Here is a 17,267-nt window from a genome sequence, read left to right as displayed (position 1 = left end):
TAATATAGCCAGGCGAAGCATCTAATATAGGAAGGTTGTTGGATTGGTAAAATGATATAATCATTATAATTTGCACTTAACATAGTAAATGATCCCTAGAATCTCCACAGACTACAAATCAGGAAGCAAGGTGACTGAAAGCTAGCTTCTTACGGCAGAGCTCAAGGAATGTCGATAAAGGGAAGGTAGATAAAAAGGTTGAGAAAATTGGAGAGGGATTTCAGAGATTAATGCAGAGCTACTAATGGAGAATGGATTAAAATTTGGCATTCACAATAACCAGAACTAAGGCACTGTAGAGATCTTGGAGGGTTGTATCACTGAAGGACATTTTTGGGGTGATAAGCAAAATTTTGCATATAACCATGAGATTGTTTTACCTGAAGTATTAAGGGACTGGGAGCAGAATGGTAGGTGAATGAGTTTTGGAGTGAAGATTAGAGCAATAATTGCATACTTTGTACAAAAGTTCTTACATTTGATACTGTTCTGGGGAGATGAATCTATGGCAGTTGCCGAATGGTCCATCTGGATCAGAAATAATTCCACAGTAACTGGTGCTGTTTATGAGAGTCAGTTCGGTTTTGCTACACTGCAAGGCCAATCCCAGATTTTCATCTGTAGTCGGATGCTGCCTGAATTCAAATGACAAAAATATAAGTTAACAAACAAGAAAACTCCATCGCTTTGGACTTGGTACAGATTTGGCTTTCTGAGCTATATGTGAATCACAGACACCATTAACAGTAATCACCCATTTATTCATGAACTTATCTGCAATCGAGCAGAGCACTTTATTCTGTATGTGGAAAAATGAAAGTTCGATTAAAAATCTGAAGTATAATATATTCCATTCCTATTTCTTTAAAATATACTCTCTCAAACCAATAAGATTCATATGACATCTTCAGCACGTATAGCTTTACTTTTTGGCCAGATCATCATACCTCTAATTTGATATTACAACAGATAAAGAGAATAATTATTACCACATATATTAATAGCAAGGAACATTGCTGCGATCTATGTGGCACATTGTCTGCAATTTTGAAACATGCTCTGCAAAATTGTGCAGTTAGAAATGACTCAGTACAGGTCTTCAACTTCAAGGATCCTTATCTTTAACCAGCCTTCTATAGTTTCAAAGGCTGATGGAATTTCTGTGTACTTCCAACCAATTCCATTCTATCACACTCTTCATTAATAAGTAAAATTGAATTTCAAAGAACAGTGTGCACACAGTTTTCTCTGCAATTCCCTTAAACTGCAGGAGTTGAGCTGCCACTGTTTAATAGTTTTCTTCTGTGAAACTCTCCATAAACATCTCAGAAGATCCACTCTGAGTCCAAGATATTGATGCAACTATGATGAAGGCACATCAGCAGCTATACTTCATTTGGCATGTCACCACTCTAGCAAATTTCTACAGACAGGTGGTGGAAAGCATTCTTGCTGGTTGCATCGTTGTCTGGTATGAAGATACCAATAAAGTACACAGGATCAGAAAAAAGCTGCACGGTGTTGTAGACTCAGCCAGCTGTATCATGGGCACAACCCTCCCCACCATCGAGGACATCCTCAAGAGGTGGTGCCCCAAGAAGGCATCATCCGTCATTCTCACCTTCCAGGAGATGCCCTCTTCTTGTTATGACCATCTGAAGATGCACACACTCAACGTTTTAGGAACAGCTTCTTCCCTTCTCAGTAGATTTCTGAATGGTCCATGAACACCACCTCACTATTTTGCACTCTAATTGTGTTATATTTTTCATATTTCTTATTGTAGCATATAGTAATTATTTTTATATATCGTACTGTATTGCTGCTGCAAGTCAACAAATTTCACAACATATGTCATTGATAATGAGCCTAATTCTGAAATTCTCTTTGGGCCTGTTTTCAGTTTACAGTTTTATATCCCTACAAGATGAGGGGACTGTTCAATTCATTTATGCGAGATACAAATCACATCTTCATTTCATGGTGAAATTCAGCAGCCCGAATGAAATATACTTCAAATATTTTATAGTGAACTTGCAGAGAATGGAGGGCTTACTGTCCAGAAAGGACCGATTTTAATGGGCATGTTAAAAACAACTTCACCTGCAACAGCCTTGAAAGACTGACTGTGGGACCCACTACTAACTAGTTTGAATTACAGTTAACAATTTATTGCGTGATATATGATACCATGCACAATAAGAGAACTTCTACACACATACCACTGTCTCTCTGCAGATTCTGGTCCTCCAGATATAGGACTATTTTTGTCTTTTCCTGTGAAGTTATTACATAGTCCTTGAACCCACTTCTTGTAGTTAATTGGCAGAGTGATATCTGATGAAGAAAAAAAATGAACATTTAAAAATACTTCGTAATAGTAACTGCTAAAGGAGGAACACAAAAAGGAGAAAGTAGGAGGTATGGTAATAAGTTTTAGTTGAGGAAGGGCACAATAAATAAGTGTAGAGTGTAAAACTGAGGATCGATGAGTTGAGCTGAATGGTCTGCTCCTGAATTGCAGATTCGATAAAATCAATGCAACCCCAATATCGATTGCTACCCCTTAAGTACTATAATGAAATGGCAGCACTATGTAGATGGAATTTATTTTCACAGTGGTTGAGTTATGCATGGAACTTTGTAGGTTTTAGAATGTTATTGTGAGGGAAATTTAATAAAGCGGCGAGATTATGCTTGACAAAGCCACATATGGAGTACTATGTAAGGAAGAGTTAATATGTAAAGATATTAATGCTTTAGAAGCCCAGAGAAGGCTTAATAGATCAAGACTTGGAATGGGAAGACTGCCTTCTCAGAGAAGGTTGGGGACAATAAACTTCAATTTGCTAGAGCTTTCAAGAGCAAGAGGGGATTTCATTGGGTGGGTTTAGAGAAGATGATTCGCTTTGTCAGGGAATCCTGTATTGGAGAAGGTGGGGAGTGGAGGAGTGGTTACCACTTTAAAATAAATCCTTTGCTCACTTAAGACAGAGAAGAGGCCTTCTTTTGCCTTTCAAGGATCGTACAGCTTTTGAGATCTCTTCCTCAAAGGGCAGTGGAAGAGTGTTTGAAAATATTGTGTTCATGCTATGTGGAATCAAACGGTATTAAGGATAATAAAACAAAACAGTTTAGATATATCTACAGCTTAAGTATTGCTTAAAGCTTAAGCAGAAAGCCATAAAAAATAATTCTAAGCTGTGGGGCTCAGGACTACAGCCAGATAAGAACAGTGAAAGCAGGCTATTCTAAAGAATGAATGTACTGATAAACTGTCCAGATCCCACATTCTTTTTCATCAACCCTTGTTGGATTTAATAGTTGCAGTTCTCTGTCCTTACTAGACCATAAGACCATAAGATCTCGGAGCAGAATTAGGTCATTTCGCCATCGAGTCTGCTCTGCCATTCAATCATGGCTGATCCTTTTTTCCTCTCCTCAGCCCCACTCCCCAGCCTTCTCCCTGTAACCTTTGATGCTGTGTCCAATCAAGAATCTATAAAGCTCTGCTTAAATACACTCAATGACCTGGCCTCCACAGCTGCTTGAGGGAATAAATTCCATAAATTCACCACTGTCTGGCTAAAGATATTTCTCCACATCTCTGTTTTAAATGGTCTGTGCTCTATCCTGAGGCTGTGCCCTCTTGTCCTAGACTCCCCCACCATGGGAAACATCCTTTCCACATCTACTCTGTCTAGGGCTTTCAACATTCAGAAGGTTTCAATGAGATCGCCCCTCATCCTTCTAAGTTCCTGCAAGTACAGTACCACACAGGAACAGGTTCTTCGGCCAACAATGTTGTCCCAAGCCAAATAAATTAGTAGTCAAATAGTTAACTAAACTAATCTCTTCTGCCTACACAATGTCCATATTCTTCCATTTTCCTGACATTCATATGCCTATCCTGAAAGTCCCTAATGTTTCTGCCTCTACCACCACCCCAGGCAGCACATTCCAAGCACCTACCACTCTCCGTGTAAAAAAACTTACCCCTCACATTTCTTTTGAAATTACCCCCTGTCACTTTAAATGCATGCCCTCTGGTATTAGACATTTCAACCCCGGCCAGTCTCGTGGTGGGCTCACTCATTATGGATTCTCTCTAGCTTATCGTGGGTTATTGACACGTGGAGCAACAGCAATGCACTCATCAAGCCAGCCAGGGTACAACTGGGAGTCCTACAATTTAACAGTGGGGGCTCAGTTGACTCTGGCACTCTCACAATACCAGTCCTCACAGGCAGTGCACTGAACCATGAGATACTGAATGAGGGACAGTACTTTTGTAATGCACATTGGGTCTGAACCCACTGATTATTTAGATTCGCTGTAATGAATCTGTGGGATAATACTAAAAGGGCTACCATGAGTATATGATGATTTACTTGCTTATTTGTTAATACCGTAAGCCCTAAGTTGCACCTATTGTATGAACTTATATCAAGTTGAATTTATTCTCACACCTATCTGCAATTAACATTGTACCTGAGTTAGCTCCCTCACGAAAGCTGACAGCTAGGCCAAAGTCTGTTTCCAGATGGAGCATATTGGATCTTTGGTAAATCCACAGACCATCATGAGGCTGAATCGGAGGCTTTATCAGTTCACCATCCACCTGTAAGAAATCACTTGTTCCTTAGTTGAGAAGATTACTGACTTTCACTTGGTAATTTTTATTACAACTGAATGCAGCAAGCCTAGAGGTTTCATTCATGAAGGCTTTCTATTTCAAAGCTCGAAGTATATTTGTTATCAAAGTACGTATATGTAACCATATACTACATTGAGATTCATTTTCTTGCTGGCATTCATAGTAGAACAAAGAAATACAATAGAACACTGAAAAACTGCGAACAAAGACACACAACTGATGTGCAAACGAAGACAAACTGTGCAAATACAATAATAATAATGATTATTATTATCCTAAGGATATATTTTCAACAAAAATAGGATTCAGCACTCCAACTGAGCATATGCAATTCTGATAAGTACACACCACTAAACTTATTGAAACACAACCCAGAAAGATGAAGAAATTGTCACTATTGAAGAAAAAGTTATCAATCGAAGAGCATGACCCTCCATGAAAGACATCCCCACGATCTGAGCAGGCTAGGTGTCGACAAGGAAGTGTCAAACGCCTGGCTCAAAGTTGAAGACCTCTTCCCAGAAACAAAGGAGTTCCTTGTTGCAATACAAGACCAGATGGTTAACACAAATAATTATCAAAAATACATAATAAAAGTCCAACAAATTTAAGACAACAAAATGCAGAAAATGCCAAGAGAAGCTAGAAACAATCCAGCACATTACAGGATCCTGCAGAAATTTAACTCAATCTGATTACCTACACAGCCACAATCAAGTGGCAAAGATCATTCACCAAAATCTTGCTTTGAAATGGAAACTCATAAAAGACACCATAACTTGCTATAAATACAAGCCTGATCCAGACTTACGAGTCAGAATGCCACAAATTATATTATGACCGATCCATTATTACAGATAGGACAATCCATAAGAAAAGTACAGATATAATATTACAGGATAAATAAACAAGAACAACTGTATATCAGTGAAACATGACATAGATTGGGAGACCACTTCATCGAGCAGCTTTGCTCCATCTGCCACAAAAAGTGGAATTTCCCGGTGACCACCCATTTCAACTCTACTTCCTATTCCCATTCTGATACGTCAGTCCATGGCCGCTTCTACTGCCACAATGAGCCACACTCAGGTTCAAGAAGCAACACCCTATATTCTGTCTGGGTAACTTTCAACCTGATGGCATGAACCTGATTTCTCGAACTTCTGGTAATTGCTCCACCTCCACCCCCCTTCACCATTGAACATCCTTCTTTCCCTCTCACACCGCTTCTTTCCTGCCCATCACCTCCCTCAGGTGTCTCTCCCCCTTCCCTTTCTTCCATGGTCTTCTGTCCTGTCCTATCAGATTCCCCCTTTTCCAGCCCTTTATCTCTTTCACTAATCAATTTCCCACTCTTTACTTCGCACACAGCCCCTCACCCGTTTCACCTTTCACCTGCCACCTTGTACTTCTTCCTCCCCTCCTCCCACCATCTTATTCTGACTTCATCCCCCTTCCTTTCCAGTCCTGATGAAGGGTCTAGGCCCGAAACATAGACAGTTTACCCTTTTCTATAGATGCTGCCTGGCCTAACAAGTTCCTCCAGCATTTTGTTCGTGTTGCTTTGGATTTCCAGCATCTGCAGATTTTCTCATGTTTGTTACTTAATAGAAATAGCTATTCCAAACACACATAACTTACAGAAATCAATAAGTGAAAAACACCAGAAATATGCTGAATTAAAAGAGGAAATTGAAAGATGATTAGACATGAACAGGGTATACATTGTCCCAATAGCAATACAGTGTCTACAACTGGTATCATCCGAAAGTCACTACGCAACAACATTAAACAATTAGGGCCTACACAGCAATATTTACACAAATCTCCAGATAGCTACAATACTAAATGCCACTGGAATAGTCTGAAAGTTCCTACAATGGAGAAATGAGTGTGCTTAGCTATGCCCGTAGCTGAGGTTTTATCAGTTTGAGCTGAGAAAAAATATTATAAATAACACATAAATAGATAATAAATAATGAATTAGTTCAGTTTTTTTAATATTTAAAAATTACCAAACAGGGTAGGATGTAAATTTAACTCCCAAGTATCTGATGTTAATTTGAAAATAAATTTTAAAACCAGTCGCTTATGTAACACAAACAAGAGAAAATCTGCAGACGCTGTTAATTCAACAACACACAAAAAATGCTGGAAGAACTCAGCAGGCCAGGCAGCATCTATGGACAGAGTACAGTCAACATTTTGGGCCGAAACCCTTCAGCAAGAGTGGAGAAATCTCTCCAGTCCTACTGAAGGGTCTCGGCCTGAAACTTCGACCTTACTCTTTTCCATAGATTCTGTCTGGCCTGTTGAGTTCCTCCAGCATTTTGTGTGTGTGTGTTGAGTGTATGCAACATAACACTCTCTAAAACCGAAAGAAAAAGGGGATTCATTGTGACCTAGAATTTCTATTCATTTTGGGTCTTTAGAACTTACCACAAGTTTTTGCTTTTCCTCAAAACGAATAGTGTGGCCGTAGACTTCAATAATGATCTCTTGCAGGTGAGCAGTTGCATTCTTTTCCTTCAGAGGTGCATTTTTGCCAAAAATTCTGAACTCCTGCAGTCTATCCAGAATGCCAATTGTTTCTGCCAATGTGTATTGATTCTCAGCCGTGAAGTGATGGACCAGACCATCAAAACCCAAATAATATGGGTTTCCCCCAGCAGTGCACTTACTGAACCCTAATATAAACAAGCATATGTAAAATCGCAGAGTGAACAATGTTTGTACTCTGAGCTATATAAGTATTTATACTTCCAATGAAGGATGTGGCAGGACTACAGCATCAAGCTTCAAAAATGCAATCATAATCTGATTTCTCAATGCATTAGTTATGCAATCTGTAGAGCCCTGTAAATGTGGGGCAATAAAAGAGTCCCTAATGAGAGCTACTTTGTCCAATTTATAATGATGGCTTGTACAGGTATCAGAAATGAAAAGTTATCATTGCACTGAGAGAGAGAGAAAAATATTGAGACAGCAGGTATTGATGTGAAAACTGCCCAGTGTCTTATAATCCAAAGGCCCATAATTTGTGGATAGTATATGACTTAATTGTTGTACCATCCATAGTTAAATGTCACCAGCTCCCAGTGTGTATGCTCACACATGAAGAAAAGGTTCTTTAAGCAAGGTACTAGAGACTGTGCACAATCAAATTTTCAGTCTTTTATGACATGACATTCGTTGTTTTGCAGCAACAGTAGAGTGCAACGACAGAAAATTACAAATTATATAACCACTCGTACAAAATAAAAGGAATAATGTGGTGTTCACTAGCTTGCATGAAAGGAAGTGTTAGTGTTTTTACAAAGCACGTAAGAAAAAGGCACTACATCTGAAAGATTAGTGTGGAACAACCTGCGTCTCTTATAATAAAAAAGCACAGTGTAGAAATGCATCACAGGATTTACTCACAAACATTTCTGCCTCTTGAATGCAATAGTTTAAAGATTTTGCAGTCCAGATTTATTAAAAGCAATCAATCAACTGCTAACTCTGACAGAAAAACACAGCGGGTAAACTAATTAATCTGTTGCATACCAGTAGGTCTGCAGGTATATTGCCCATTTCTTCTCAGTCTGCAGTGCTCATTAGATCCACAGCCATAGTTTGTGCAGTTTATTTCACCACCTTCCTTACAGATACACATTTGAATACAGTGTTGTGTCAGCCACACCTCTCCAACCTGCAACAGATGTATACAAGTGTTATGAAGTTATATGGGTATGCTCAGTCAGAGGGTTAAATGAGTTTAATCTGTAGCAGGGACGAGGCGGCAGTGCAACAGATCGTTGCGATACCTTCACCAAACTAAAAAACCGAAAGGAAGACATACAGTATCTGCATTTTTACAACACTTTCCAAACCCCAGATGGTCTCAAAATGTTTTCTAACTAATTAGTAATGTGCCAATGACTAGACTATTTTCAGATATTGTTCAGAGTGAAACAATGGTCATTGCACTGTGAAAAACACCTCTGCTTTTAGGAGCTTTGCACCCTGAGATAATATATGGTAACATACATCAAAGTTGCTGGTGAACGCAGCAGGCCAGGCAGCATCTATAGGAAGAGGTGCAGTCGACGTTTCAGGCCGAGACCCTTCGTCAGGACTAACTAATATATGGTGTTGTGGTTTAACATCTGATACACTACACCCTTGACAATGCACTTCCTTTTGCCCTGTCCTTCACAGGGTTTACCTTATGTGGGAATTGAGAGTTGTTGACCCATCCAAGCTGAGAGCTAAAGTACTGGAGGAGCTACATGCCAGTTATCTAGGAGTGATCAAAATGAAAGAAATAGCTCAAAGCACTGCCTGGTGGCCTGGGATAAAATAAATCGAGAAGCTTGCCATGCACTGTTCAGGATGCCAACACATTCAGAAGAAAGGTGTCAAGAGCAGTTAGAACCACTTCCTGCAGTCCCAGAGTCAATTCCTATAACCACCATGGTCCCAGAACCTGAGAATGTTTCACAGCCATAAGTCTCACCTTCCAAACAGAGTGACCCCCACCTCCCCTTTGTCAAAAGAGATTATCCCAGAAGAGCCCCTGTGGCTCCTCCCACAGATTCCTGTATAAAGGTGTTTCACCTTGCCCCTCCCCCTCAGTCTGGGGGCAGACACTCACCATGGTGGTCGTATTGTACAGCGAATAAAAGCCTTTCAGTATTTTACCCAACCTCAGTCTTTTGGAGTTAATTGAAGGTGCGCTTCAATTTTATTCGCTGTACATTTTAAAGCATGGAACATGCACTGAGACCCGACAAATTAGACCTCGATCCGCAAACGCCAGAAGCTGGAAACGCTTTCGAACTCTGGCTGGCCTGCTTCGAAGCGTACCTAGAGGAGATTAAAGCGACTGACCCTGTAGCGAAACACAGAGTTCTACTCTCCAGGGTCAGTCCATGGGTCTATTCGCCGATCAGAGACCAGCTGAGCTACGACGGCGCGATGAGCGCCCTGAAAAGACAATACCTGCGGCCGATAAACAGCGTCTATGCTCGGCGCTGCTTAGCAACAAGGCAACAACGGCCCAGGGAATCAAGTGCTGAGCTCGTCCAGGCCCTATGGACGCTCATGAGAGCCTGCAATTGCCAGGAGCTGACGGCGGCGCAGCATGCAGAGCTCCTAGTGAGAGACGTCTTTGTCACGGGGACCAGGTCAGTGTATGTGTGCCAGCGGCTGATGGAAAAAGCCGATCTTACTTTAAGTTCGGCGATCGAGCTGGCTGACATGCTGGAGGCCGCTCCACATAACTCTGAGGCTCTCCAGGCACACAATCCCCCGATGGCCTCGTGGGCGCAGCAGACCCCTCAACCTACCGGTGAATCAACCTCAGCTGCTGCCAGTCGCAAGTCCCCGCAACCCACTGGCGAATCGACCTCGGCTGCCGCCAGTCGCAAGTCCGCGAAGTGCTACTTCTGTGGACTGGAGAAGCACCCCTGGAAACGCTGCCCAGTCCGAGAAGCTACCTGCTCCAGCTGCGGAAAGAAGGGCCATTTCGCGAAGGTCTGTAAGTCCAAACCACGAGCAGGATCCAGCAGCGCCGCGTGCGAAACATGGGGGTCGCCATCTTGCCTGCCGCCATCTTCCCTGCACGCTGCCACCACGTGTGAGACATGGGGGCCGCTATCCTCCCTGCCGCCATCTTCCCTGCACGCCGCCACCACGTGCGAGACATGGGAGCGGCCATCTTGGTCGGCACCACCTCCCACTACCTACAACCAGCGGGTGCTCATGGGGCACCCCACCGCGCCGGACCAAGACAGCGACCCAACTCTGGCTTCCGTGACCCTCGACCAAAGCGCTCCCCACCAGCTCACAAGGTCAATGATGGACATCCTGGTGGAGGGGCGCAGGACAAGCTTCCTGTTTGACACAGGCAGCATGGAGAGTTTTATCCACCCGGACACAATGCAGCATTGCGGACTCAAGATACGGCCGGTAAGTCAGAGAGTCACCATGGCTTCCGGGTCACATACAACAGACATCTGAGGGGGTTGTGTAGCGACACTAGTGGTGCAGGACACAGAATATCGAGACTTTACGTTACTGGTTATGCCTCAACTGTGTGCCCCTGTGCTATTGGGGCTCGACTTCCAGAGCCACCTGAAAAGCGTGACAATGAAGTATGATGGGCCCCTCCCACCAATTACTGTTGTAAATCCCCAGTTTTGTAGGGATATGTCACATACCCCGCTACTGACCACACACACACACCAACCCGCACATCTCACCCAATACCATGCCAACTGCCGTACTACCAACGCCACTTGCGGCCTCTCCACCCTCAGGATCCCTCCCCCATCGCTGTTCGCCAACCTGACCCCTGACTGTAAACCTGTGGCAACTAAAAGCAGGAGGTACAGCGTGGGGGACAGAGCTTTCATTAAGTCGGAGGTGCAGCGGCTGCTCAGGGAGGGGGTCGTTGAGGCAAGCACAAGTCCTTGGAGGGCACAGGTGGTTGTTGTTCGGAAGGGGGAGAAGAATAGGATGGTCGTGGACTATAGCCAGACCATCAATAGGTTCATGCAGCTCGACGCGTACCCTCTACCTCGCATCATGGAATGGTCAATCAGATAGCACAGTACAAGGTGTACTCGACCATAGACCTAAAATCCGCTTACCATCAGCTCCCCATCCGCCGGGAGGACCGCCCTTACACCGCCTTTGAGGCGGACGGCAGGCTTTATCAATTCCTGCACGTCCCCTTCGGTGTCATGAATGGTGTATCTGTCTTCCAGAGGACGATGGACTGGATGGTGGACCAGTGCCAACTGAAGGCCACATTCCCATATCTGGATAACATCACCATCTGCGGTCACGGCCAGCAGGATCACGACAACAACCTCCAAAAATTTCTCCAAGCGGCCAAAGCTTTCAATCTCACCGATAGCAAGGACAAGTGTGTATTCGGGACCACCCGACTTGCTATCCTTGGGTGTGTCGTGGAGAATGGAGTCATTGGCCCTGACCCTGACCGTATGTGCCCCCTGTTGGAACTCCCTCTTCCCAACACCCTCAGAGCCCTCAAAAGGTGCCTGGGCTTCTTTTCATATTACACCCAATGGGTCTCTAACTACGCAGACAAGGCCCGCCCCCGGTCAAGTCCACCACATTCCCCCTCTCAGCTGAGGCCCGCGCGGCCTTCAGCCGCATAAAAGGGGACATTGCCAAAGCAGCAATGCATGCGGTGGATGAGTCCATTCCCTTCCAAGTGGAGAGTGACGCCTCCGACTTTGCACTGGCTGCTACCCTCAACCAGGCGGGAAGACCAGTGGCGTTCTTCTCCCGTACTCTTCAAGGCCCTGAAATTCGGCACTCCGCAGTGGAGAAAGAGGCCCAGGCCATAGTGGAAGCTGTTAGGCATTGGAGGCACTATCTCGCCGGCAAAGGGTTCACCCTGCTAACTGACCAGCGCTCAGTTGCATTCATGTTTAAAAACCAACAGCGGGGCAAAATCAAAAACGATAAAATTCTGAGGTGGAGAATCGAACTCTCCACCTACAACTATGACATCATGTACAGGCCTGGGAAGCTCAACGAGCCCTCCGATGCCCTATCCTGGGGAACATGTGCCAGCGCGCAGATCGACTGGCTATACGCCCTACATGTAGACCTTTGCCACCCGGGAGTCACCCGGCTTTTCCACTTCGTGAAAGCCTGGAACCTGACTTACTCCCTTGAGGAGATCAGGATGATGACCAGGGACTGCCAAGTCTGCGCAGAGCGCAAACCGCACTTCTACCGACCTGAAAAGGCACCACTCATCAAGGCCACCCGCCCTTTTGAGCCACTAAGTGTTGACTTTAAGGGCCCCCTTCCCTCCACCAACTGCAATATGTACTTTCTTAATGTTATCAACGAGTACTCGCAGTTCCCCTTCGCCATCCCCTGCCCCGACACCACTACCACATCAGTTATAAAAGCCCTGCGCCAGCTCTTCACTCTGTTCGGATACCCATGCTACATCCACAGTGACAGAGGGTCCTCGTTTATGAGTGACGAGCTGCGCCAATACCTACTGGCTAGGGGAATTTCAACTAGTAGGACCACGAGCTATAATCCCCGGAGGAATGGACAGGTGGAGAAGGAGAATGGCACGGTGTGGAAAGCCACACTCTTAGCCCTCAGGTCAAAGGGACTGCCAGTCTCTCGCTGGCAGGAGGTCCTTCCCGAGGCACTCCACTCCATCCGCTCCCTGTTATGCACAGCCTCCAATGCCACCCCTCATGAGCAGCTCTTTTCATTTCCCAGAAAGTCGACCACTGGGATCACCCTACCAACTTGTCTGACGTTCCTGGGGCCAGTGCTGCTCCGGAAACATGCGAGGAGCAATAAATACTCCCCGATGGTCGAGAGGGTTCACTTACTTCATGCGAACCCCCAGTATGCCTATATGGTTTTACCTGATGGGCAGGAGGACACGGTCTCCATCCGCGACCTGGTGCCCGCAGGAGCACCGGGCCCCTACCCTGAACACTCCGTGGTGACTATTGACCCCGTACCCACTGGTGTATGTACCCACGAGACACCGCGCACTCCAAGCCCTACACAGACACCACACGACACTCCCACACCGGGCGCGATGCACATGCACGAGGGATTAACAACGCCTAACGTGCTGGCACCTGAAGTCAGGCCGGAGCCAGCACAACCGCCATCGCCGGTGCAATCACCGCCGGTGCTACGTAGATCACAGCGACGGACTTGACCGCCTGATAGACTTAACCTGTAAATATACTTGTTTAAAATACTGTCAGTCACTTCACCCTGTGAGACTTTTTTTTTAAAAAGGAGGGGTGAATGTGGTAAATATGTTGTAACTGGGTTAACTGTCTGGACACGCCCCTCTGCTGACTGCCCCTGTGGCTCCTCCCACAGAGTGCTGTATAAAGGTGATCTCGCCTTGCCCCTCCCCGTCAGTCCGGGGGTAGACACTCACCATGGAGGTCGTATTGTACAGCGAATAAAAGCCTTTCAGTATTTTACCCACCCTCAGTCTTTTGGAGTTATTGAAGGTGTGCTTCAGTGTGTGCACTAGGGAGCAACATATTACCCATTTGAGTTGAGATGCATTCTATATTGAGTTGCACTTTATAGCTAAGGAGAGAGGAGTGTTGTGTATTTAATATTTCAGTAATATTGTAGTGATTAAACATTCTTTGGTATTAGCATTATTCATTATGGGTTATATGTAAAAGTATGTGAATGGCATGTGTCATTACACTGCCACGTCGTAGGTGCGCACCTCACTAAAGTAAAAACAAAGCATGCACGTTCTCTTGGGCTCCCATGCTTTTCTTTTGATTAGTTTTATGCTTTAGAGTTACCAAACATAACAAAACCAGTATATGTTCAGAATCTCATTGTACCTCTTTCTTAAGGGATGCTGGCGAGTTCAAGATTCAACATTTAAGTTTATTTATCACGTGTACATCAAAACATACAGTGAAATGTATTGTTTGTGATAACAACCAACACACCTGAAGGTGTCCTGAGAGCAGCCACAAGTGTTGCCACACATTCTAGTGCCAACATGGTCATGCCCACAATGTTCAGCAGAAGAAATATGCCGAGCCCTTCTTTGCCCCTCCAATATAAATTGACAATATTCATGACCTTTGTTACCATTATAAGCCTAAGACACTTTATGACAAAGTTCACATATTTGTAATCTTCAATTACCTTCTTTTAGATGTACTTACAGGATGGTAATGATCATTTGTGTCTCTGCAGCCACACTCACTGACTGAAACACATCTGTCATCACTCTGGACAAAGCCATCATCACACGCACATCCTTCCACACACATGGAAGCCGTGGCACAGCTGGATCTTGCATTTATATTATCACATGTTGCAGGACAGGCTGGAGCACAAGTCACATAGGAGCTGTTTGCTGGACAATAAAGAGCTGCAGAGAGAAATATTAAACATGACCATCACATTGTAATGAGCTTTCCCTGAGAGGCTGAAAGAACAAAGGTGTAAATAATTTATAATTATTTAAGATTGTTTTCTCAATTGTTTAATATAATTTCTGGTACTTAAGTATAAAGGAGAATTAAAAAATTGTTAATCATTAAAGTTTGAAGAGGCAAGTAGATAAGTTGCTTGATTTACTCTATGTACCTCTCACTGTTTGCGTTTGACCTAAGTGCTCAAATCAGGAAGATGTTAAAAATTTTATGTCTTCCAAATGCTTCTATGACAGTTGGTGAGGACGCTACATTTTACAAAGATGCTTTGAAAGGTACCTTTAAAGGATTTTCTGCAGCCCCATGAAGATCACAGGCTACATTGGAGTGTGTAGTTGAGTGCTTACGTCAGGAATCTTGTGTCAGGCATGTGGTGGAGTGGCCCAACCATCAGACCCAGCCGAGTGTGATAAACACCTCCATGCTGGGTATGCTGGCCCAGGTCCGAATTCAGACACTGGTTTGATATCCTGCCCGTGCATTTGGGGGATTTCGCAGAGGTTCCTAAAGAACAATGAAACTTGGAAATGGACAGTGACAAGAGCAGTGGTTAGTAATAGAAGCGAGAGGAGAAGTAAAAATGGTGAAGCCGCATGGTCAGCCCTTTTTATACCATAAATAAGAAACATTCTACTCAAATTCATAGATAAGAGTCAACCAGTCAGATAGCCCCTTTCAAATAATGAGCTTTCCAGAATGATTCAAAGAACTAGAGGACACACAGAACAGCTGCATATACATACTATGGCCACTAGAAAACATACTAAACAGATACATCTGTATTAAAAACGCAAACAACAGGAATTCTGCAGATGCTGGAAATCCAAGCAACACACATAAAAGTTGCTGGTGAACGCAGCAGGCCAGGCAGCATCTCTAGGAAGAGGTGCAGTCGATGTTTCAGGCCGAGTCCTGACGAAGGGTCTCGGCCTGAAACGTCGACTGTACCTCTTCCTAGAGATGCTGCCTGGCCTGCTGCGTTCACCAGCAACTTTTATGTGTGTTACATTTGTATTAGTAGTTTCTGAAATATCAGTAGATAACTAATTGATAAGCTGCAAAGAAAAATTAAACAGTCTAATCCAACACCGTATACTTGGTGAAGTTGAAGGCCACATCTTCAGCAAGAGGGAAGATGTATTTGGTCATTCTCATGTCCCTCCCCAAAGTTACAATGCAGGGCTATGTGAAAAGAACTGTGTAATATTGAGTCCTTTATATTTCTAATCTTGTAGCAGTCAGCACTAGCTTACTGTACTCATGTATCATGGTGTTGTACTGTACCATATTTTTATCAGAATACATACATTTCCATTTATTGAACTTTCATGTCCCTCCTACAAGCAACAACTATTAGCAATAATTACTTACGGCAGAAAGTACTGTTTCTCCATTTAAGTTCTGTTCCCAGTTTTTTACAGACATCAGCATAATGTTGGATGTTGTCACAGAGTGCTGAGAGCAGACCGTTGTGCTTGCACATATCCTGCACACAATTCTGGATGAAGAGATCTGGGTTAACAAGGGGGTGACAGGACTGGTGCTTATTGGACAGCAGCTCCTTGCACTTGCACTCGATTATCAGCTTCTCTTTTGGAGTGCAAAGATAGCCCATCTGTTGTTGGCTTCTTGGCACACAGCTAGAGAAAAGAGTCAGCATTAGTGTATTAGTGCCTTTTAATCCTTTACTATGAGGCCACAACCTGTGGACACACTTTCAAGGTCTCAACATCTCAGTTCTTGATATTTATTCCTTTTTAAATTATTATTATTATTTCTTTCTTTTTGTATTTGCGCAGTTTGTTGTCTTCTGTCACTGGTTGAATACCCAAGTTGGTGAGGTCTTTCATTGATTCTATTATGGCTGTTATTCTATTATGGATTTATTGAGTATGCCTGCAAAGAACTAGATCCTACAGATGTATATGGTGAGATAAATGTACTTCGGTAATAAATTTACTTTGAACCTTTTAAAAATTATGATAATGATGTTTTCAAAAATGATTTAAATATTTTCATGCCAAATTATTTTTCATGTCAAGAATTTGTAATAACAATTATGTCAATGTTACATCTTAGCAATAGATGCATGCTTGAAATATTTAAGATATTTAATCTTGTACTCAAGAGCAAACTGATTCATATTTTGTCTCTGTAATTCTCCCTCGTATAAAGGTTGAGGCAAAGTATGTTCACAGTTCAAATAAATGTTCATAAATATGCACCTACTATGCTCAACATTGTTCAGATCACAAAATATCTTCTGAGCTCCTTACAAGCTGCATTAGAAACCAGTTTGTAGTTCTGTCCATCAAAACTGGAAACATTTTCTGTTCACTCAACCTATAAAACTATTTTTAATTGCTTTTATGTCCATCATGATAACCAATAATAAAATGAGCATACTGGCTTCAGAAACTTAACAACCTTATTATAGAATATTTTATTTATTTAAAGAGATACAGCACAAAACATGCCCTTCCCACTCAATGAGCTGCATCGCCCAGCAACCACCCCCCTCAATTTAACTCCAGCCTAATCACTGACAACGTACAATGACCAATTAAATTACTAACTTACTATTTAGAATGTGGGAGGAAACAGGAGCACCCAGA

The 17,267-nt window shown here is 43.3% G+C and overlaps 1 protein-coding gene across 1 annotated transcript in view; it reads right to left on the bottom strand.

Moving 5' to 3' along the window:
• LOC134345114 (uncharacterized) overlaps nt 1-17,267 on the bottom strand; it is a 154,722-nt gene that overhangs the window by 26,789 nt on the left and 110,666 nt on the right. Inside the window, exons 91-97 of the mRNA XM_063045289.1 lie at nt 16,024-16,292; nt 14,380-14,588; nt 8,210-8,354; nt 7,100-7,347; nt 4,492-4,621; nt 2,223-2,337; nt 477-635 (exon numbers count right to left, since the gene is read on the bottom strand). Coding sequence (XP_062901359.1) covers nt 477-635; nt 2,223-2,337; nt 4,492-4,621; nt 7,100-7,347; nt 8,210-8,354; nt 14,380-14,588; nt 16,024-16,292 — 1,275 coding nt within the window. The remainder of the gene's footprint in view (nt 1-476; nt 636-2,222; nt 2,338-4,491; nt 4,622-7,099; nt 7,348-8,209; nt 8,355-14,379; nt 14,589-16,023; nt 16,293-17,267) is intronic.

Source organism: Mobula hypostoma, chromosome 4 (genome assembly GCF_963921235.1).
Source record: "Mobula hypostoma chromosome 4, sMobHyp1.1, whole genome shotgun sequence".
Taxonomy (NCBI): domain Eukaryota; kingdom Metazoa; phylum Chordata; class Chondrichthyes; order Myliobatiformes; family Myliobatidae; genus Mobula; species Mobula hypostoma.
Note: the sequence above shows the minus strand (reverse complement) of the source record. Positions and strands in the feature narration are given on the sequence as shown.